The sequence below is a fragment of the Aotus nancymaae genome, unplaced genomic scaffold (assembly GCF_030222135.1).
Source record: "Aotus nancymaae isolate 86718 unplaced genomic scaffold, 86718_ANA_hifiasm-v0.15.2.pri h1tg000003l, whole genome shotgun sequence".
Classification (NCBI taxonomy): domain Eukaryota; kingdom Metazoa; phylum Chordata; class Mammalia; order Primates; family Aotidae; genus Aotus; species Aotus nancymaae.
The window spans coordinates 18,341,170-18,364,575 of NW_026988414.1; the positions used below are offsets into that span (position 1 = coordinate 18,341,170).

The window sequence follows — 23,406 nt, forward strand, 5'->3', positions numbered from 1 at the left end:
CGGGGGCAGGATGGATGAGTCACTGGCAGCCAGGCTATCTAACACAAAGGAGATCTTTCACTGTTGTTTCCCCTTTACAGCCAGTGAAACTGAGGCCCAGAGAAGGAAAGTAACTTTCCCAAGGAAACACAGCAACTGAGTGGCAGGGCTGGGACTGCTAACTCTCAGTCCAGTGCTCTTTCCACCACATCCCAACGCTTCTTAGAGGTACATAAATGATGGTGCTGTTCAGTACGGGAGAAATTAGGATCTAGACAGTGGTAAGAGCTAGGTGGCCCACAGGCCCAGGGTGCTCAGGACCTGGGCCCCAGTCACTGATCCACATATTCCATACCACAAACACTTATTTGACACAGGACAGCACTGCGCTAAGCACTTTCTGACTATGAGGATTTGATTGATCAAATCCTCATAACCCTATCAGATATGATTTCTTTTTTGTTGCTCTTGTTGTTTTGAGAAAGAGTCTTGCTCTGTCGCCCAGGCTGGGGTTCAATGGCATGATCTGGGCTCACTGCAACCTCCACCTCCTGGATTCAAGCAATTCTCTTGCCTCAGCCTCCCGAGTAGCTGGGATTACAGGGACCACGCCTGGCTGATTTTTGCATTTTTGGTAGAGATGGGGTTTCGCCATGTTGGCCAGGCTAATCTCAACCTCCTGGCCTCAAGCAATCCATCTGTCTCAGCCTCCCAAACTGCGGGATTGCAGGTGTGAGCCAATGCGCCTGGCCTCAGATATTACACTGGCTCATGCCTGTAATCCCAGCACTTTGGGAGGTGCAAGCAGGTGGATCACTTGAGGCAGGAATAGCCTGGCCAACATAGTGAAACCTCATATTTACTAAAAATATGAAAATGTAGCTGGGCATGGTGACACATGCCAGTAATCCCAGCTACTTGGGAGGTTGAGGCACAAGAATTGCTTGAACCTGGGAGGTGAAGGTTGCAGTGAGCCGAAATCGCATCACTGCACTCCAGCCTGGAGACAGAGTGAGACTCCATTTCAAAAAGAAAGAACGAGAAAGAGAGAGAGAGAAAGAGAGTAGCCAGGGAAAGGTGTGGTCCCAGGAATCCCAGAGCACTTCAGAGTAAGACAAGCCCCTTGCCCCTGCCAGCAGCTGCTTAGTTTCATCACCCCCAGACACCCCGAGACTGGGCTGGGGATACACTGGCTTCACCTTCTGCAGAGCCATGCCACTGTCCCAACTCACTGTATAAGAAAGTGAACACCCCAGGCTGCTCTTTGACACTCCGTGGAAGTGTCTGTATATGACTACCCCAGTCTAAGCTTAGAATCTGCTAACTCACTTAGAAAGTTCTGAGCTTTTACTCTCTGGGGCTCACAGCCCTGGTTTGGGGGTCTACAGACTCTAAGCAAAAGGGCCCTCCCCACTGCAGAGTGGGCCACGAAACGTTAATTAGTTCTTTCAATAACCGCTGAATCCCTGCTCTGTGCTGGAGCCTGTACTAGGAACTAAGGATGAAGAGTTGGCCGGAGCAGCCTGCCCGTGGGATGGAACCTGGGCGGTGGGCAGCACGGCAGATGAAGGCACTGATGTTGCAGGCAGGGACTGCCTTGCCGTGTTTTGGCCTCTAGGACCCTCTTGGCACCAGGGAGAGGACACATTCTCCTATTGCTTGTTTGGTGTAGGTCTTGCTCTTCCTAGTGGCATGGGCCTTGTTCTGGGTCACCTGCCACAAGTGGGGTGGGGTAAGACAGAGCAGGTAACCTCAGGTTAAAGTTCACAGGGAGCTGTGGTTTGTGGCCTGTGGAACCCACGATAAGTTCCTTCCCCTTCCTGACCTCACTCCTCCATCTCTAAAATGAGACCGGGAAGTGGGTGTTCAGTGGCCCCAGACCCACTTCTCCTCTCCTATGGCTATAGTCTCACGTCCCTCCAGGCCCCCTCACTAAAGGAATCAGCTCAGTCAGCGGAATTTAGAAGGAGCACAGTCTTTGGACTCTGAAAAACCTGAGTGTGAATTATCCTGGGCAAGTCCCTTTAATATCTTTGAGTCTCAGTTTCCTCGTCTGTAAAATGGGCCTCACTGGACCCTGAAAGGACTAGAGGATGTGGTGTATTTGGAATGCCTGGTACACAGTAAGTGCTCAATAAATAAGAGTCATCATTATTATTGCTATGATGGTATTGTTGCAATCATCTGTGAAGAGACAGAATTCACCTTGAGAGGGTTCATGTAAATGGTCAAGTTAAATGTGATAATACCTGTTGAGGGGCTGACAGGTGAGGGCCTGGCGTGTACTAATAGCCGAGAATCACTACCACTTGTGGAGCAACAAGTTGTTCTCATCATGCCCAGCTTACAGATCAGTAAACTGAGGTATAGAAAGGTTACAAAGCAGAAGCCCAGCAGGCAGCATGGCTCCCGGGCCCATGCTCTTAACTCTATATTCTGCCCCAATCTCTTATTTCCCAGATGTCTCTCCCCTTGCTGTCTGTCTCTTCCTCAGCAATTTGAGGCAGCCATGAACAATTCCCAACCTGCTAATGGAAACCATGGCTCCCAATCCAGCAAGGAGAAGCCCACATGTAGCAAAAGCTAGGAGACCAAATGTCCCCCTACAGAGCTGGCCCAGAGGCCTGCCGCTGGCTGGCTTCTGCCTCCATCCTGGGGCACGCTTTGCAGTCACCTCAGCAGTATCGGCCTGACCTTGGGCAGTTGCAGCAGCTCAAGATGGCTGGGAGCCATGACTGTCTCCCTTCCTGGCTGTGGTCCAACCAGCCACATGCTGGCCGGAGGTTTCGGGCTTTTGGGAGCAATCCTCGACCCACTGTGCTTGTGCCAGTTCCAAGGCCAGGCTGTGTCCTGTCAAGCCTGTGTTCCTGGGAAGTGTTCAGCACAGAGCCACTGACTCAGCCACGGGGAGGCCAGACTTGTGACCTTGGCTGCTGGAAACAATTCTCCACACACTCCCCCGGGTCCACCCACTGCTTGAGCCCAAGCCATCAAAACAAAGGGTCAGTGGGGGAAAGACTGAAATGCTGTTTGTTGCTGCCTTCTGTGAATCCTGGGGCAAGGCCAATCCCTACCACCACCTCCAAGCCTCAGTTTCCCTGTCTCTAAAATGCACTGGGGTTGAACTAGATCAGTCCACTCAAAATGTGGTCTGCGGCACCGTGTGGGTTCACAGACCGCTTGTTACCAGTCTGCAGTGAGACAGGTAGCAAGACTGAGTGTATTTAAAGATCTTCAACTTGACATTGCCATATCCAAGCATGAGATCAGTGGACTGGTCTCTGAATAGGGCACAGGCTGGCTCAGGTGTTCTCAAATAGGCATAATAAATCACATGCAGTATAATGCTACAAAATTTCAGAGTCCTTCACCACAGGTAGCTTAAGGAGCCCTAATTTAAATGGCTTTGTTTCATGAGGACTCACTAACTCCGACCCTATCATGAACTTACACATACAGTGGGACTCGATCCTGCCACCCAAACCACTCTTCCTCCACTGCTCCCAGCTCAGAGAATGGTGCCATCTGTTTGCCTGAGCTAGACTTTTTTTTTCTTTTTAAGATGGAGTTTTACTCTTCTTGCTCAGGCTGGAATGCAATGGTGCAATCTCGGCTCACTGCAACCTCCGCCTCCTGGGTTCAAGCAATTCTCTTGCCTCAGCCTCCCGAGTAGCTGGGATTACAGGTGCCTACCACTATGCCCAGCTAATTTTTTTGTATTTTTAGTAGAGACAGGGTTTCACCATGTTGGCCAGGCTGGCCTCGAACTGCTGACCTCAAGTGATCCACCCACAGGTTGTATTCCCAGCACTTTGGGAGGCCTAGGTGGTAGGCCTAGACTTTTGAGCACCATTCTTCTCCCAAACACTCCCTGTGCAATTAATCTGGAATTTTGCAGACCCCTCCTGCTATACATCGTGTGGATCTCTCACCTCTCTCAATTCCTGGTGCCTCAGCCCTACTCCAAGCCAACATCAGATCTCCCTGGCCAAGGACAATAGCTCCACACTGCTCCCTGCCTCTCACCGCAGCTTCCTCCTCACCATTCTCCTCCATGAGGCCAGTGTCAGCTTTCTACCACACCCATCAACCCCTGCGCCCAGGATAAAGTCACACTCCTTCCCACAGCTTCTCAAGACCAACACTGTCTGGTCCTGAACACACCTCCTGCCTCATCTCATGCTCTGTTCCCCTTCCTTGTCTTCCCACCTATGCAGGCCTGCTTTAGGGTCTTCACCTAGAACAATCCTTGTATCTCAAGCCCCTCCCCTGCCTCAGAAACTTTCCCCAGGTCCCTCCAGTAGGCGCTCTCATTAGGCCCTTTGTCACAGCTGTCATTGGTTTATTATACGCCGTTCATGATTGGTGTCCCTGCCCACACTAGACTGTCAGCTCTGTGGGGTGAGGACCATACTGGTTGATGAGTGGAGAAGTAGAGGGCATCTGAGATCTGCCTGACCAGACTCTGTTCTCCCTTCTTTACCATCTGAGGAGCTGACCTTCCCTCTCTCATCCTCAAGGCAGGTGATTCACAAGGAACAGACCCATCTCCCGCTCCAGGCAGAGGCATGTGACGCAGGCCTCCGTCAATTAGTTTAACCCATCCCACTGTCCTCATTGGCTGGGATGGACATGTGATCCTACTTGGGCCAATGAGACTCAGCCCAGGGACTATTGTTGAAATGATCGAGGGAGTCTAACTCCAAGGCCAGGGCCATAACCCTGGCCCTCTGGCAGTAGCATTTAGTGATAGCACTGCTGCCACCAAGAGAGAGGGCCAACACCTAAGTAGATAGAACCAAGAGATGAAGAGGGTGAGGCCAGTTCTCAGTGACATTGCTCAAGGCCCTCAATCCAACTATGCCTGCAGGCGACCCTCCCTACTCCAGTAAATTCCATTTACTTCTGGAAGCTACCTATAGACACTCAACATTGTCACTGGAGAGTATTGAGGGAAAAGGGCAGGGTGGGCTCTGGGGTTGGGACCCGACAGGCAGGGAGTATACTGTAGCAGCTAAGGACATGGGCTCTGGAGCCAGGTGCTTGGGATTGAAACCTGATCTGCACCTCCTAGCTGTGAGGCCTTGTATAATCTACTCAACCTCTTTTCCTTTCTTGCAACTGGTAGATTCCTGACTAACGCATACTGCATCACCAGTACGTAGCAGTGTTTGACACACATTAGGCATCATAAACTTACTTTTTCACTCAGTCATTCAACAAACACTCAGCGGTGTGAAGGTGACTGTGTGTGTTCTATAAGAAGAGCCATCATGGCTGCTCTTTACAGAGGTGACTACATGGACAGGAATAGGAAGAGGGAGACCCACAAGAAAAATGCAGCAGTCCCAGGGACAAAAAAGGAGACCTGAAGAGGGTGGCTGAAACCAAGGGAAGGGGAGGGATGGGAAGAGTCCCAACTCTAAATTCACTGGAGAACCTCTGATAATCCCTGCCCCTCTCTGGCCTCAGTGGCCCAGTCTGTTTCAATGCCATCATCCTAGCATCCCCAAGCTTTCCCCCACTGGTTACAGAATCCCTACCTGTTGACACTCAACATTGTCACTGGAAAGTACTGGGGGAAAGGGCAGGGTGGGCTCTGGGGTTGGGACCCAACAGGCAGGGAGTATAGCAGCTAAGGACACAGGCTCCGGTGCTTGGGATTGGAACTTGACCTGCACCTCCTAGCTGTGAGACCTCGTGTAATCTGCTCAACCTCTCTTTTCCTTTGTTTCCTCATCTATGAAATGGGGATAATAACAATAATGCTGGGAAGATTACATATTATAGCAGAAAGAAAGCATGCTTTAAGGTAGGTACCATTATTTTTTATTATTATTATTTATTTGTAGTAGGAAGTCCAGAAAAAGGAGATTGAACACATAGAACAGAAACCATTCCTAAATGAATAGAATTTCCCTGAACTAAAGGAAGACTTGGGTCTTCGGACTGAGACACCTTACCCACTTAGGACCAGGAAAAATTACCGAAAGAGAACAAACAACTAGAAATAATCCAGGGAAATGTCTGAATTCCAAAGATTGGAAAGAGGAATCCTGCTTGTTTCCATAAATAAATTTTAGAGAATCAAGGAAAAACTGCTCTTAAAACACTAAATACTGGGCAAACCATAGAACACTCACTGCTCTCAGGCTTCTGGGAGAGAAGGACGATTTGCTTAGAATTTTCTATTCAAGCAAACTATGACTCAAACATGAGGGCAAATATTTTCAGGCTTCCAAGGATAAGAAAGGATACCGCCCACAGACGCTTTCTGGAAAAATTACTCAAGAAAGTTCTACAGATGAAAGTGAATTAAAATCGAGAAGTCAAGAATGAGATGATGTGGTGTATGAGAGAGACGCAAGCCATGGAGACAGAAACACTGAGAGCCTTAACTACTGATAACTAAAAGTTAAGTGCAATTTTAAGTAAATGATTCTTAAAACAGAATAGCGCTAGTGTTTAAAAATAGTCAGAACCAGCCGGGCGTGGTGGCTCATGCCTGTAATCTCAACACTTTGGGAGGCCAAGGTAGGCAGATCATGAGGTCAGGAGTTCGAGACCAGCCTGACCAACATGGTGAAACCTCGTCTCTACTAAAAATACAAAAATTAACTGTGCGTGGTGGCATGCGCCTGTAATTCCAGCTACTTGGGAGGCTGAGGCAGGAGAATCGCTTTGAACCCGGGAGGCAGAGGTTGCAGTGAGCCGAGATCACGTCACTGCACTCCTGCTTGGCAACTGGCAACAGAGCAAGACTGTCTAAAAAAATATTAGTCACAACCGGAAACTGAAATTCCAGACGATTACTACAATACCTAGGAGGTATGGAGGAAAGCAGAGAAATACAGGCCAGCCGACATGATCATTATGGGTTAGAGGCCATGAGGACAGGCTACCATGGATCTGGTGCCATTCCTGAGGGTAAAATATGTTTGTGGCAAAGGTAATGGTAAAGCCACTAGCAGACTAGAATTAGGGTGTGTAACACCAAAGGAAATTTTGCAGAAAAATAATAGGGGTTGGCCTTGGGATGTTTACTACTGCTAAAATATAGTATGAAGCTAAGGCCATTAAGTCTAACCTGATGTAGGAATAGACAGATCAACGAGGAAGACAAGAGAACCTAAAAACAAAACCACCATATGTGGAAATTTGGTCTATACGTGAAGAAAGGAAGGACAAGTCAAAAAAACAGGGTCAGAAAAACTGGCCAACCATTTGGGAGAAAAAATTAATAAGAGTTCCATCTGACACCAGGCACTAAATTAATTACAGGTGAATTTAAAATATAAATGTAAAAAATAAAAGAATAAAAGTACCTGAATAAAATTTAGATGAATGTTTCTCATAATCTTGGGGTAGGAAAGATCTTAGAAAATACATGTGCTCCCGACCCCAAAAAAAGACTTGATTACAAAAAAAGTTAACTTGTAAACGATAAAAGATACTATAAAGTTAGAAGGCAAATGACAAACTAGAAAAAAATAGTTATAACCCATATAATAAGAAAATGGTTAATATTCTAATCACATATAGTGCTGTTATAAATGAGATAAAGCCTCAGTCAAAAACTGGGCAAATGACATGAACTGAAAAGCTAAAGCAGAAATATAGACTGATAAACCTAAAAAGAAGCCGGGCGTGGTGGCTCATGCCTGTAATCCCAGCACTCTGGGAGGCTGAGATGGGTGGATCACTTGAGGTCAGGAGTTTGAGACCAGCCTAGCCAACATGGTGAAACCCCATCTCTACTAAAAATACAAAAAGGTAGCAGAGCATGGTGGTGTGCACCTGTAATTCCAGTTACTCAGGAGGCTGAGGCAGGAGAATCGCTTGAACCCAGAAGATGGAGGTTGCAGCAAGCCAAGATGGCACCACTGCACTCCAGCCTGTGTCACAGAGCAAGACTCCATCTCAAAAAATAAAAATAAGATAAAATAAAATAAATCTCAACCTCACTAATAATGAAATAAATGTAAATTAAGATTAAATATAATTTTTCACTTCTTGTACCAACAAAGAATTAAAAGGAATAACATTTCATTTGATGTAGGGTGTAGGGAAGCAGGCACTCTCATTCACTGTGAGCAGGAATGCAAATTGTACATGGACTTAACCTCTGTTCCTTCGGTTTCTCAACTGTAAAATGGGATAAGAACAATACTGTTGGGGAGATGACATGTGTAAACAGAAGGAAAGCATATTTAGAGCATTTTAGTAGTGTGTGCCACACTCTTTCCTTACAGAAAAGTGCAGCAAGATGTTTATTGCAGCATTGCTCAGAATATCAAAACATTAGACACAATCTAATCATGCATCAATAAATTAAATACATCATGGTCCACTGGCTACTAAAAATAGAGAGGAAGAACTTTAGGTGCTGATGGAAAATCAATCTTTCTTTCTTTCTTTTTCTTTCCTTTTTTTTTTTTGAGATGGAGTTTCACACTTGTCACCCAGGCTGGAGCGCAATGGCACAATCTCAGCTCACTTCAACCTCTGCCTCCCAGGTTCAAGTGATTCTCCTGCCTCAGCCTCCCCAGTAGCTGGGATTACAGGGGCCTGCTGCCACGCCTGGCTAATATTTGTATTTTTTAGTAGAGACTGGGTTTTGCCATGTTGGCCAGGCTGGTCTTGAACTCCTGACCTCAGATGATCTGCCCACCTTGGCATCCCAAAGTGATGGGATTACAGGAGAGAGTCACCACACTCAGCCCCAAAAATATTTCTATAATTATATAATATATATATTTCTATTACACACACACACACACATATATATAAACATATATGTATATATTTTTTAACATAGGGTCTCCCTCTGTTGCCCAGGCTGGAACATAGTGGTATGATCACAGCTCACTGCAGCCTTGACCTCTCAGGCTCAAGCGATCCTTCCATCTCAGCCTCCCAAGTAGCTGGAACTACAGGCACATGCCACCATGTCTGGATAATTTTTTTTATCTTTTGTAGAGATGGAGTCTCACTATGTTGCCTAGGCTGGTCTTCAACTCCTGGGCTCAAGTGATTATCCTACCTCAGCCTCCCAAAGTGCTGGGATTACAGCTGTGAGCCACCATTCCTGGCCTATAATATATCTTATGGATGAGTTACAAAAATTTATGTATAATATGATATTAATAACGAAATAAAACATAGTATATGTGTTACATATGTGCATGGGGGAAAATTAGGAGGAACCACATCAAACATATATTAGTAATTATTGATGGGAAATGGGCTTGGGGAATGGGGGTTTTGTTTATTTTATTCAGTTTAGTAATGTTTAGAACTTTTTGGTACAAGTTTGGTGCATGTATATTGCCAGTTAAAAAACCACATATAATGCCAAATAAATAAGTATTTTCATCTGTAACATAAATTAAAACTTTAAATTCCCTCAAATAAATTTAACAAAAAATATGCAAGACCTATGTAAAATTTTTTTCTAAAACTTTGGGAAATCTTAAAAGAAAATTTACATAAATGAAGAGACATAATCCTGTTCTCAGAGGAGAAGACTGTATTGTATAGATTTTAATACTCCCCTTTTAAATGTATAGTTTGAAATATAATTACAATAAAAGTCTCTATGATATTTTTGGGAGGGGTAGGGAGAAGGTAAGGACGGAATCATAAAGCTGTAATTAAAAAGTACATTGAATTTCATTTAAAAGAATGAGAAGGGGGAAAATAATTTTTAAAGAAAAGCAATAAGAGGATACTTGTCCTAATATAATGCATAAGAATTGGAGTAAATAACTATTTGGGAAAAATGAAAAGTATTCTGCCTCATACTGTATGCCAAAGTGAATTCCCCATGGATAAAAATATTAAGAGTTAAAAAATAAAACCATAAAATTCAAGGGGAAAAAAATGAGTATTATATAATCCTAGAGTGAATATCATAATGTCAAAGGCAAATAATATTTTTCAAGATTTACAGATATATTAGTCATCAAGAAAATGCAATAAAAACCACAATGAGATACTACTTCACACACAGTAGAATGGCTATAATTTTTTTTAATGAAAAAACAGTGTTAGTGAGGATTTAGAGAAAGTGGAACCCTCATATGTTGATGATAGGAAAGTAGAACGGTACAGCCCCTTTGTTTATTTATTTATTTTATTTTTTGAAACAGAGTCTCACTCTGTTGCCCAGGCTAGAGTGCTGTGGTGCCATCTCAGCTCCCTGCAACCTCCACCTCCTGGGCTTAAGTGATTCTCCTATCTTGGCCTCCTGAGTAATTGGGAGGACAGGTGCCCTTCACTACACCCAGCTAATTTTTTTTTTTTTTCAGTAGAGACGGAGTTTCACCATGTTGCCCAGGCTGGTCTTAAACTCTGGACTCAAGCAATAGGCCCACGTTGGCCTTCCAAAGTGCTGGGATTACAGACGTGAGCCACCGTGCCCTGAAGTATAGCCATTTTGAAATACAGTCCAGTAGTTTCTCAAAAAGTTAAACATAAGTTACCATTTGACCCAGCAATTCCACTCCTAGTTATACACCTAAGAGAAATAAAAATATATGTCCATACAAAAAACTTGCACACAGATCTGTGTAGCAGCATTATACCTAATAACCAAAAGGTGTAAACAACCCAAATGTCCATCAACTGATGAATGGTTAAACAAAATGTGATATTCCATACAATACAATATTATTCAGCCATAAAAACAAATTAGGTACTGATATATGCTACAACATGCATGATCCAGAAAATATTACGCTAAATGAAAGAAGCCAATCACAAAAGTCCAAATATTATATAATTCCCTTTATATGAAATGTCCAATATAGGCAAATCTACAGAGATGAAAAGTATGGACTAGTGGTTGCTTAGGGTTAGAGGAGATGGGGGAATTAATGGATGATACCTAAGTAGTATAATTTCTTTTTGAGATAATGAAAATGTCCTAAAATTGATTGTGGTGAATGATTGTAGTCTATGAATACACTAAAAATTATTGAATTGTATACTTTAAATGGGTGAATTATATGGTATTTGAATTAAATCTCAATAAAACTACTCTAAAACAAATTATAGATACAACTAATAAGTCAGAAACATCAATAGTTTAAAGAAATAATAAAAATAAAAGGCTAACATACATTTATGTAATAAGTATCCTTACTATAGAAAGAGTTTTTTCTGAATTAATAATTAAACTATAAAAAGGCCAATAGAAAAATGAGCAAGACACTTGAACAGGCTATTCCCAAAAGAGGCAACACAAGTGACTAGAAGGCATATAAATAAATGTTCAACATCTCTAATAATGAAAGAAATGAACCTATTAAAAAATGTAACAATGTAACAATATACAGTGTTGGTAATGATGTGAGGGAATAAACATTTTCTTATCCAGACTATCTCAGTTTGCTTGATTGACAGAGGAGTTTCCTTGAAAGCAAGATTGTCAGTGCTAAAAAGGGAAAATCTCAGGCAAAGCAGGATGAGCTGGTCAATCTAAGATGGAATTACAAATCAGTACAACCATTCTGCAGGGTAATTTGGCAATAGGATAAATAATCCATTTTATAAATATATAACCTTTGGCCCAGAAACTCTACTAACAGGCATTCATTCTAACAAAACGTTCATTCATTCAACAAATATTTGTTTATTTCTTTTTTCAGATGAAGTCTCACTCTTGCCCAGGCTGGAGTGCATTGGCAAAATCTCGGCTCACTGCAACCTCCACGTCCCAGGTTGAAGCAATTCTCCACCTCAGCCTCCCCAGTAGCTGGGACTACAGGCATGTGCCACCATGCCTAGCTAATTTTTGTATTGTTTGGTAGAGACAGCGTTTCACTATGTTAGCCAGGCTGGTCTTAAACTCCTAACCTCAGTGATCTACCCACCCTGGCTGTCCAAAGTGCTGGGATTACAGGCATGAGCTACCACACCTGGCTGAACAAATATTTGTTTAGAGTCAAATGTGTACTAGGTGTTGAACTGGATGCTGGGGATGCCAAGATACACTTAAGAGGATGCTTTTTTTTCATTCAGAGACAGGGTCTCACTGCTGGAGTGCAGTGGCGCAATCACAGCTCACTGTAACCTCGAACTCAGGCTCAAGCCATCCTCCCACCTCAGCCTCTTGTACAAGGACTTTTTCTGAAGTTTTTGTAACAAAGAAAATTTGCAAGCAACCTGAATGTTAAACAAGTGAAGATTACTGAAATAAAGCATGTTTCATCTACACAATGAAATACTCCACAGGCACTAAAAACAGTGTTGTAGAATAATATTTATTGAAATGGAAACATGGATACACTACGCTGTTAAATGGGGTAGAAAAAGCAGGTTAGAAAATTGCACCAGTAACCCCAATTTGCAAATAAGATATATGTGTGTAAAAACAAATGCTTGACAGGACACATCCCAAAATGTTAACAGTGGTTTATCTCTGGGTGCTGGGATTAAGGATGAACTTCATTTCCTTCTCCTGGTTCATCTGTATTAAATATTTTCCTCATAATCAACATCAATCACATGGATTACTTTTGCAATGACACAACAAAAAAGTCAACTGCATTTAAAAAAAACAAAAACAAACAAACAAACAAAAAAACACCTTCCCATGCCCCATGAGTGGAAGCCCCAAGGAAGATGGTTATAGAAAGTCAGATACATGTTCACTGCTTGATTTTGCAGTAACAGCTACCATTACCAAGTACCTACTGCATGCCAGGCATTACAACAGATCCCCTTTGATCTTCACAACACCCCAGTGAAATCGGCATTCTTGTCTCATTCTACAGATGCTCTGTGACCCACCAGTAATCCCATGACTAGTGAGAGGAAGAGCTAGGATTTAAACCCGGGCCTGTCTGTCTCTAAATCTGCAGGAGGCTCCTACTATCCAGGCTGCCTCTGTTTGTTCCTGGGGAAGGGAAGGGAAAGGTCCTGAGCCACTAAGCCCTCTGTCCCGCAGGCCAGATCTAGGCTGGCCCTTGTCCTCCCTCCCTGCAGACAGTCCAAAGAAAGGAGGACGAGTCAACAAGGGAGGGGACACCACCAAGAGGAGGCGAGGCCCTGGACAGCCAGCTGGCTGAGGTCAGGGCTCAGGGTGGACCATCCAGGGACTCCTCGCCTGCCGGGCGACTCTCAGGAAGCCTAACCACATCCGGTCCCAGGAGTTCCCAGGCTCTGTGTGCCCAAAGGCAGTGACAGCAAACCTCACAAAGCCTGCAGCCACTGTGATCAAACAGCCAGGGAAAAATGGGCTGCCATCTGGGCCCTTCTTCCTGGGTTTGCTCACCACCAGCCAGTGCTTTCTGCCCTCTGGGCCTCCAGGGCCTCCTCGCCTGGAGCGGGTGCGAGGGCTGATGGCTCCAGGAGCCTCCCAGCTGGAATCCTGTGACTCCATGGGACTTCCTCACATCGGGCCTGGCAGGAAGAGGAAGGGGGTGAGGTCTCCCCACCCAGCTCCAGAAGGAGCCCACTCCTCTTCCCCTCAGCTCCATTCCCACTGCTATTTTTAGAACAGACCGCAGGGAGCCATCTCCACCAGCCCCGCCATGCTCCTCACTGCAGGTAAAACACAGCAGCCCCATTCATTCTGCTCCAGCAAGCACACACCAGGAATTTACAGACAAGCCGGAGGACCAGACAACCTCTCCCCACGCCATTTGCTGAGCTGCTTTCTCACTATTTCCGTTACAGCCCAACACGGTGACTTAATTTCCTAAGGCCAACACAGTGTGAGTTGCAGAGTGAGACAATTCTAAGACCATCTGTGTACCCTCCCCCGCCCCCAGCCCAGCAGAATCATCAAAAGTCACCAATTACTTGCCCTTGGCCAAGTTTTTGCCTCTTTCACAACCTAGCTTGTTAATTAATTGATCTCAGTGGGGGAGGGAAGAGGCTTTCCAGCTTCACATTCAAAGTTTCTATGGTTCTACCAATATTCTAGTCACTCATAAAATAAATACTATGTTCCCAAAGTCCACCTGAGTATTGATTACAAGTCTCTGAATGCATTTTCCCACTCAAAATATGTCACGGTGGTCGGCTCCTAGGCCAGCCTACTTAACCCTTGATATAGTCTTCTAACAAGTAGAAACGGTAGAAAACTATATTGCAATAATAGACTGAAACCAAAACAGAAACCCACTAACACTTAGGACAATTTTTTTTGAAAATTTATCTTGGGTAGCATTAACTGAGCAAAAGGGGATAGGTATTAAAGGTGATTAAAAAGTCAATGGCCACTTGTGGGGAAGAGTCTGAAGGAGACTTCTGACCACACCAAACACTAAAGGACCATACACCAGTGACCACAAATTCCTCTCGGAAATTAGCCTGGTGCCTTGGACTGGTTGTTGGAAAGGTTAAAGAACGTACTTGCATACATATTAGGTTGGCGCAAAAGTAATTGCAGCTTTTGTCATTACTATTCATGGCCAAAACCACAATTACTTTTGTACCAACCTATATATACATGAAGTTCAAATTCAAAAGAGTCCAGCGTGCGTTCAGCCACCTGAGCACGAAGGAAGGAGGGACGGGAAGATATTGGGTTGGAGAGCCTGTCTTGTGCTGGCCTCCCACGGCGGAGGCTGGAAGAGGCACTTCTTGGGGAGAGGAGGCAGCAATGTGCTCATAATTTGGGTGTCTGCAATGAGGATCCCTTCCTGTCTAAATATACCTATGTGTGATGAGTACATGATGAATATTCACCAGGAACAACATTTGCGTAGAGCCATACACATACACTCTGTTTCAGTGTGAAAACTAAAATGTCTGTTCCCTTTCTTCCTTTTGCCTGCTATTAGAGGACCACAGCTTTGCAGTCTGCTCATTCTCCCCCCTGAAATCCCCATGGAACTGTTTCAATGGAACACCATGCATCTCGAGACCGTGACTGTGATGAAGAACCTAGCCAATTTTCACCCTAGACCAGGGTTTCTACCTTTTCTGAGGGGAGTAGCTACTTTATCCTCATCTTTATTGTTATATCCTGATATTCTGGAACCAGATGACTCCTGGAGACCATCTGAATTCAACTCCCTCACTTTTCTTGGTAAAATAACGGAGGATCAGAGATGTGAGGCGTTTTGCTCAAGGTCGCACAGTGAGTACCAGCAAAATCAGGACTCGAGGCAAGATTTTCAGAATCCCTCTCTGGTTTTCTCTGCGAGCAAGGGGCTCAGTGAGAGGTAAGCCCCGCAATCCACAGCAGCAGCTCCAACAGGGCTTCCTTTCTCTCTGGGGATTCCCCAGTGTCAGCGTGGGAACATGGTGGCATCCATGACCCTGAAATGAACCTTCATTGACCAAGTGCAGATCTATGCTCTGGTCTCCACAAAGCTGAAGTACAACAGAAAAAGCTCTGAATCCAAAGAATCAGGAGACCTGAGTTCTGGTCCTGGCTCTGACACTAACCCTGGCCAGGTCACTTCTCTTTTTGCACCTGTTTCCTTATCTAGATTCTAGAATATAGAAGGCTTTAACTGGACAGCCTAATTCAATCCTACAACCTCTACTGAGGACCTACTATGGACCAGACAACAATAGAATCAAAGACAAATAAAATAAAATATAACATCCACTTGCACCCAAGAAGCTCACAGTCATCCAGGTGCTAAGGATGAATTGTGCTAAGGGTGAAAAAAATACTCTGGGAACCATGAAGGTGGAAGTCAGAACTTCTGATGCATGCCTGAGAAAGGTGTTCTCAGAGGAGCTACTAAGCCTTGAAGGTTGAGGATTGCATCCGGCAGCGACAGCCAAGGAGGGTAGGCAACGTCAGTCAGATGAAACAGCCTAACTGTGAATGTGCACGGTGAGTTTAGAGAGGGGGAAATAGTGTGGTGTGGCCAGGCTCCAGGAGCAAAGCAGGAATGTAGTGCTACCGAGGAGAGCCCAGAAAGGCAAGCTTTATTCTGAAGACAGTGGCCTCCCCACAATGGTCTTTAAGTCGGAGTGTGACAGCTCAGCCTCCCTGGCCCTCCCAGCTTGGATGGTCTGCAGTTACAGGAAAGCTATACAGCAAAATAATCAAAAGCAGGTGCCCTGGAGCTGGGTTTCAATCCTTGCCACCCACTAGCTGTGTGACCTCGGGCACGTTTCTTAACTTCTCTGGCACTCAGCGTCTTCATCTCTAAATTGGGCATAATGAGAGTAAATGTATAACACGAATAACATACCTCATAAGTCTGCATGAGGATTAGATGAGACAGGGTAGATGAAAAGCTTGGCTCTGTGCCTGGCTTATCTTGTAAGTGCCCACGAGATTACCTTCTGTTATCATTCTACCTTTAAAACTGAGGATCTGGGAACAGTTTGGAGGATGGATGGCCCTATTCAAAGAAAGTCTTCAGGGAAGAGAAGGTGAAGACAGGGTAGAGGGTAAGGTTGCACTGTCTTCATCAGGAGCTAAAAAAAGAATAGCAAGACAGCTGAGACCAAGAGCAAGACAGCGAAGAAGGCAGCCCGTCCACCGGCAGGGCAGCAGCAAGGAAGCGGGGAGGACAGCTGGAGGCTGCCTGGAAACAGCTAACCTTTTAGGGAGAAGAGTTTACATCTCTGGGTGGGGGAGATGGCTAAAGTCAGATCCATTTGATTCCCACTTACTCAGGGCTGAGATTCTAAATCAGTCGATTAGCAAAATCTGGGCACAAAACCTGGCAGGTTCAGCATGGGCAGGCTCTCTCCATGCCCTCAACTGGTCTCAGGTCAAAGGCCTCCTTCCAGTACTTAACGCTGGGCACAAGCAGGCCCGAGCCTGAAGCTATCCCTCTCTGTCTTTGGCCAACATTCCATCACTGCCAAGCACTTCATGACTGTGTCTGCTGATCCTCTTGATGCCAAATTCAAAAGGGGAAGGGGTGTAACCTAACCATTCCAGAGCCCCCTGAGAGCCTGTCTTAAGAAGCTTGATCTGATCTCTCATTTTAGACTTTTTTCAAATCTTGTGGGAAGCTATTGATCTTTTCAGCCTATGCCACCCTCAGGAAAATGAATTCTAGAAGGTTATTCTCCACTGGGTGGAAAATAAGGTATCTCATTTTATTTATCCTAAAAGCATCCCCTCTACAGCTTGATGGGCCACAGCTTCTGACATGCTGGATATCACTCTCTTGCCTCTTCCTGGAGATGACTGATTTCTCTTACTTCTATTCTTAAAAGGCAAACTTTTTTTTATCTGAAATGAGTGGTAGATTAGGTTCAAAGGCCTTGGCTTGAGAGCAAGCTTGGCCCTTACCATCGCATGACCTAAGATAAAATATTTAACTTCTCAGAGGCTTGGTCTCTTTCATCCATAAAACAAGGTTGCTGGGAGGCTAAGAGGGGATCGTGCCTGGGGACCCCAGTTGCCATCTCCAAAGCTCAGGCTCTCACTGTGGGGCGTTCACTGTGGAAAGCCCTTCCATATTGCAAAATTGCCTGCATCTCCACTTTGCAAAACCCTCTTGGTGCCTTGGTGCCATGTGTGACAAATGAGGGCTTTGGTAGTAGAATTTTTGGAGAAAAAATAAAGAATAAAATACAAGACATATATAAATAAATGTCATTATTTCCAAAAGGTCTGCAATGTCCCAACTCCCAAATGGCCAAAGACTCAGGCCAACAGAGATCCAGGCCTGACGGCTTACAGGATAGACCAAGAGTTTTAAAAGACCCAAAGCCTGAGACATTAAAAAAAAAGTGAAAATGGGATGAGAGGATCAGAGGGTGTGTGGGGAACTAAAAGGATCACTTTGTATTCAAGTTGCACAGATGGTCTTTCCAACAATACATGGTTGTGCTCCCATCCTCCCAGCTCCTGGGCCTGAGACACCAAACCAAGACAATTGGCCCATCAGGAAAGAGGCCATTGTGTGCTTCTTAGCATGATTTATGTGGCAGGGAGGGGCTCGGCAATGCTTCCCGTGTTTATATCTCTCAAGTGCAATTTCGATAGCTTGTTCATCATCCTGAACAGCTAGGATGGACTGGGATGCTGGACAGCAGTGGCCATCAGGTCATATTTCATCTTTTCAAGGCTGTGGAGCCAAATTAATTGTTCCATCGATTTGAGAGGCAGAGTAGCAATGGTGCTGTGGCTCACCACAGTCAATGCCCAAGGCCCACCAGGATCTGATGTCCGCTTCCCTAACAGCTGGGCCTGGGACCCTGATGTGAGCATCTGCTTGACTCAGCAGCTTGTCAGGACAGGCTGGGTGAAAAGTCCTGTCTCCAGGGCTGCATGCTGCATTCAGATTGTCCATTTCTTTGTGGCCAGAGCTCCCGTCCTCTGCACCTGTCTGGTAGACAGAGGTAGGTCACCAGGTCCAGGAGAGATGAGCTTGCTGCCTTCCCAGACATGCGAGTCTCCTGTGCCTCACATTCCCCTTAATGTCATTTTGTAAGGGAATCAAATGAAATCAAAGTGCAGCTTGCTGTCTGTGCAGACCCAGCTGCTCAGCCTCTCACAATTCCCCCCAAGGGCTGAGCCCTGGCAGACAGAGATGCTGTGTATCACTGGTCCCAGTCCAGGCAGCATCTACTCCCCTGCTGGGTGGGGGCATTGGTTTGGTCACAGGCAGATCCAGCCCATCCCCTGTTAGACTGTTGAGTCAATATGTCTGATCTTTCCTAGGTTGAGAGAAGGATAAGTGGGAGGTAAGGGGTATATTCTCTTCTAGGCCACTATTTTTTGGATTCAAGTGGCCACAGCAGCTGAGCAAGCTCACAGGGCACAAGAACCTTTCTCTAAAGATGCTGAGGTCTTACACAGCACAAAGAATTTCCAATGTCAGGGAGCCTCTCTGGCCTGAGCCAGCCCTCAGCCTCTCTGACCCTCTTTTCCTATGCAAGTGACTCTAATCCTCCTGATACCCTTTTGCCTATGAGCCGTGTCCCTCAGACCTGTGGCCTTGGGCTTCCTTCCCTCTGGGTCAGGCAGTGAGAAAAGACTATGAGAGCTGCCCAACCCTGGGCTCCAGCTGGAGGTGCAGCAGGCAGTGAGTGGGCTGGGCTCGAACCGCTATTCCCTTGGTCGGTCTTCCCTCAGCCATGCGGCAGGACAGTCTCCACTAGAGCTGCTAGGCCACCCCCAGCCCAGTCCCTGGCCCTTGGGAGCCTCACAGAAAGCAAGCCAAGTCAGTTTCCAGAGCACTGTGTGCCAGCTTCCCATCAGAATGCTCAACATGGGATGGAAAGACTGCACAGCAGCCCCTGCTAAGGTCTGGGTAGCCGTGAACTCTCCCGCCTTGGCCAGGCTGAGCACTCACTGCTCCCAGCTTCCAGGAACACTCCTAGAACTCAGCACTGCTTCCCCACTCCACACAGGCCTGGCCAGAAGGGAGCTCTGTGAGAAAGGTCCTAATCCTCATCCACATCCTCTGAGAGAGCAGGACATTGAGGAGGTGGGCAGGCAGGGGGATGAGCAGGGAGTCATCTCTTCTCCAGAGCCTGGCATTCACGAATCCACCTCCCCAGCCACCATCCAGGACAAGCCACCAGGACAGTCCTCACCTGGAGGACTGAAGGGGCTCCTAACTGATCTCACACCCACTTGCGCCCCTCCTATGTGCAATCTGATCTTGTAGAAATGTACCTATGACTCCCTTCCTCAAAAGCCTTCAATGGCTCCCCACTGTATCTAGAATGAAATCAATAAGACATCAACCATCAAACCCTGCAGTCTGGCCCTTACCCACTGTGTCTGGCCCCTCACTAAACTCCAGCCACACTGGCCTGCTCGCCAGTCCTCCAGCTTGCTGAGTTCCTTCCTGTCTCAAGGACTCTCTGTGTCCTATTCCATCTACCGGGAACACTCTTCCCCAAGTCCCAGACTGGCTCCTGCCTCTCCAGCCCACGGGTCTCCGTTTAAAAGTTAGGTCCCCTTCCCCAGCCCCACCCCCACACACAGCAATCTAAGTACAATTCCCTCTTTAAGAAATCTGTGTTTTTTTCTTCATAGATGATCACAGCTTGCCATCACGTGTGTGCATGTGTGTATGTTGGTGATTTATTTAATGCTCACTCCCAGCCACACTGAAATCCTGATGAGAGCGAGACCGTGTCTGTCTTTTTCTCCACAGTATCCCCAGCTCCTAGCACAGAGCCTGGTATAAAGTAGATGTGCCCGAAATATCCATCGAATGAATGAGCCAATGTGTACAGGTGAAAAATGAGTGAATGGGCGGAGATGTCCTCTGGCAGCAGCAGATCATGGCATTGTTCTCCATCAGGGTGACCTCTCCCAACCTCTCCTGCTGCCCCCAAGGCAGGTGCGGGAGCCACCACTGGAAGCCCAGTTGCAGAGTGTCCTCCTCCTCCACCTCCTCCTTCTCTTCCTCCTTGGAAGGAAGAAGTCTCTGAGTCCTCTCCTCTTGGGGTTTTCTGCTGCCAGTCTGTGCATGCCCACAAGGCCTCTCACACCACTGTGGTCCTTCTGTTGACATCCACACGCACCCTTGGGACCACTCCCTTCAGATGACCCTAGGCCCACCATCTTGGTCCTCCGTTTCAGGTCCAGTTGAGGTGAGGTTACTGTATGGTAGGGGATGCCCAAGAAAGGGTTAAGTTGCCAGAAGCAGAGTCCTGCCCTTGGGTTTGCTCAGCCAATCAGAGTCTGTCCTGATGAGGTAAAGCTTCTATCCTGGGTGGCATTGGTTGAGTTGACCAGCCCCATCTCCTGCTGGAGAGAGCCGAAAGGGTGGAGTTTCTGTGGAACCAGACAGAACTGGAATTAGCTCGCTGTCTACTCAGGCTGGGGCTGACTGACTGCAGGACCTGCCTCTGCTCCTTTCTAAGGCACTCACACACCCCGGCATCTCCAGGGCTGTCTCTAGTGGCCCCAGTGGAGATGACAAGGTGGCACGCACCTCAGCATCACATCTGGGAGAAGTCTTAGAGCCAGAGCAGACAAGGAAGTTTCAGTTTCCCTGCCTGGGCCCCTGGAATATGGCAGGTGTCTACCAGGAAGTGACATGGAGCAGTTGTCACATGTGCTCCGAGCACCAGCAGCAGCTTCAATGAACAAGGCCCCCGATGAATCTTCCCATATGGACAGCACTTTAAAACCATGGCAGTAAGAATGATAGCAGCTAGTTCAGAGTTCGTCTTGAACACCACTTTGCCAAGCACATCCTGAGTTTAATCCTCATAAGACGCCTCTTAATCCATCCACTTTACTGATGCAAAAACTGAGTCTCAGAGAGGCTAAGTGGCTCACCTGAGGTCACATCGCTTCCTGTGTTATTTTGAACTACCTCTCATGTCTGTCTCTGCCAGCAGACTGTGATCTCCCGAGGAAAGGGGCTGATGGATTGCTCTGCGCGTCCCCCTCCATGGAGCAAAGGATCTGCCCTGAGAACGGGGCCAAGCCCCACTGCACTGTGTCTGCCCTTCTCATCCTAAGGGCTCGGTTTCCATGCTTCTCAGAAGGCTTCCCGGAGCCCAGCCCAGCATCAGGCACATGAAGGGTACCGAGCAGGAGGCTCATGGCATGGATGATGCTTGGATAGCCAGGACCCCACTGGATCCTTTTTAGGACCCACAAGCATGGCCTTCATGCTTAGAGCACCACCCTAGTGCCCTCCTCACCCCTCTCCTATTAGAATGAAAATTCCATAAGGACAGGGACCAGGTCTCATTCATCTCTGCAACCCCAAAGGATCTAAACCAGTGTCTGGCACTGAGAAGGCACTGATTATGTATATTTGTTTGAATAATCAAAAGAATATATAACTGCCTTTCCCTTCTAGCTTAGAACCTGAACAGCCACAGGTGGGACCAGCTCTGAGTTATTCTAGATTAGAAGCCTCACAGCAGTCCCCATGCAGAGAGTTTAGCACAAGGATTCCCAGGCAGAAGAAGAAAGGTAGGTGCCCTCCAGCTACAGATAATGAACAGAGGGGCACGGCTCTGAAGAGGAAGGAGAGGGGTGATGAGCAGGAGTAGAAAGTTGAGACATAGGAGAAAGTAGTTCATTTATTTCTACAAGAAATGGAGACTAGATGGCCCCAGGCCCTCAGCTTTCATGAAACTCACAAAGCCTGAAGAAACAGAAAGAGCCATGGGCCCAGTGCCGAGATGGGACCACAGAGGCCATAGCAAGGGTGTGATCTCCCAATTGTTCTTTAAGTCCATCTTCCTCTGACTCCCTCCACCTTCCCAACAAGCATATTATTTCATCTTCAAGCAAATTGTACTTACTACGTTTTGTGAATTCGGGAAGAACTTTACATTCCTTAAGATATTTAAAGAATCCCCCATATCTGGGTGTCAGCCAACACTGTTGAAAGGAGCATGGGGGTTTGGGGAGTTGCCTTCCAAACCCCTTTTTCCCAGAGAGGCATTTTCCCAGAGAGGTGAGGTGGGGGGGTCCAGGCAGTGTTTTCCTTTGTTCAGCAGAAGGTACAGCATCCACAGAAAGAACACAGAAAAGGCACTCAAAGGTGCGCTACTCTTGAGGTCAGGAGTTCGAGACCAGCCTGGCTAACACGGTGAAGCCCCGTCTCTACTAAAAATACAAAAATTAGCTGGGCATGATGGCATGTGCCTGTGGTCCCAGCTACTCAGGAGGCTGAGGCACGAGAATCACTTGAACCCAGGAGGCAGAGGTTGCAGTGAGTGGAGACCGTGCCATTGCACTTCAGCCTGAGCGACAGAGCTACACCTTCTCTCGGAGCAAATTGGTCCAGCAGGACGCTTATACCTGAAGAGCAAGCAGCCAGCTTCCGAGCTCTGTTTTGCCCTTCCTCTTCTGCCCTGGAGACGGCGATCTTAGTGGCCAGCCCTTGGGAGAGGTTCCTGGTCACCCGAGGCTGCCAGGACCTGACAGAACTTAGCACAAGTGGACAATGCTGTGGAGCAGCTAGATAGCCAGCTGGGCCCTGTCAGGTTGCTAAAGCATTCCTGGAACTCTCAGGGCTGGAGAGAATCGTATTTACTGGAATTCCTCTCAAGAAGCATTCTGTTAGTGTCTAGAAGGAGTAAGTTGCTAGGACTTTTTGCATGTGCATGGTGGCGGTAAGGGATGGGGAAGGTTGAGCAGGGAGACCTCTAGGGCCTGCCTGACAATAGACGGTTACATCACGGCCTTCTCAGGAGGGTGGCCCGAGTGGGGCATGCTGGTGTGGCTCTAGCCCCAGTTCTTAGGCCCAGGAGGTAATTCCGGGGCTGTCCCAGCACTCGGGCCCCCTCCTTCATCCTTCTCCTGTCCAGCACACAGCTTCTCCACGGAACACATATTTGAAGAGTTTGGGTTTGAAGAGTGCCCAAACTACTCTGCCCTGGATTCCCATACATCCTAGTGTGGCCCTGAAGCCAGGCCTCAAACCCTCAGGCCCTTCCAGGGTCAGCCAGCCAAGCCCAAAGCCTGCAGGAACCAGAGCCTGGCTCAGAAACAGCCTGCCTCCAGTCACCCTCTGTCCTGCCGAACCTGAACACAGAGAGATTCTCCAAGGTATA

The 23,406-nt window shown here is 46.7% G+C and overlaps 1 protein-coding gene across 8 annotated transcripts in view; it reads right to left on the reverse strand.

Moving 5' to 3' along the window:
- RGS3 (regulator of G protein signaling 3) overlaps window positions 1-23,406 on the reverse strand; it is a 134,390-nt gene that overhangs the window by 36,647 nt on the left and 74,337 nt on the right. For 2 of the 8 annotated variants that reach the window (XM_012461898.3, XM_021672162.2), the window contains one exon: window positions 12,221-20,656. The exons of the other annotated variants lie outside the window; for them this stretch is intronic. In XM_012461898.3, coding sequence (XP_012317321.1) covers window positions 20,549-20,656 — 108 coding nt within the window. In that variant the 3' untranslated portion in view covers window positions 12,221-20,548. Of the gene's footprint in view, window positions 1-12,220; window positions 20,657-23,406 lie in introns of those variants that run through there. 8 annotated transcript variants of the gene reach the window in all.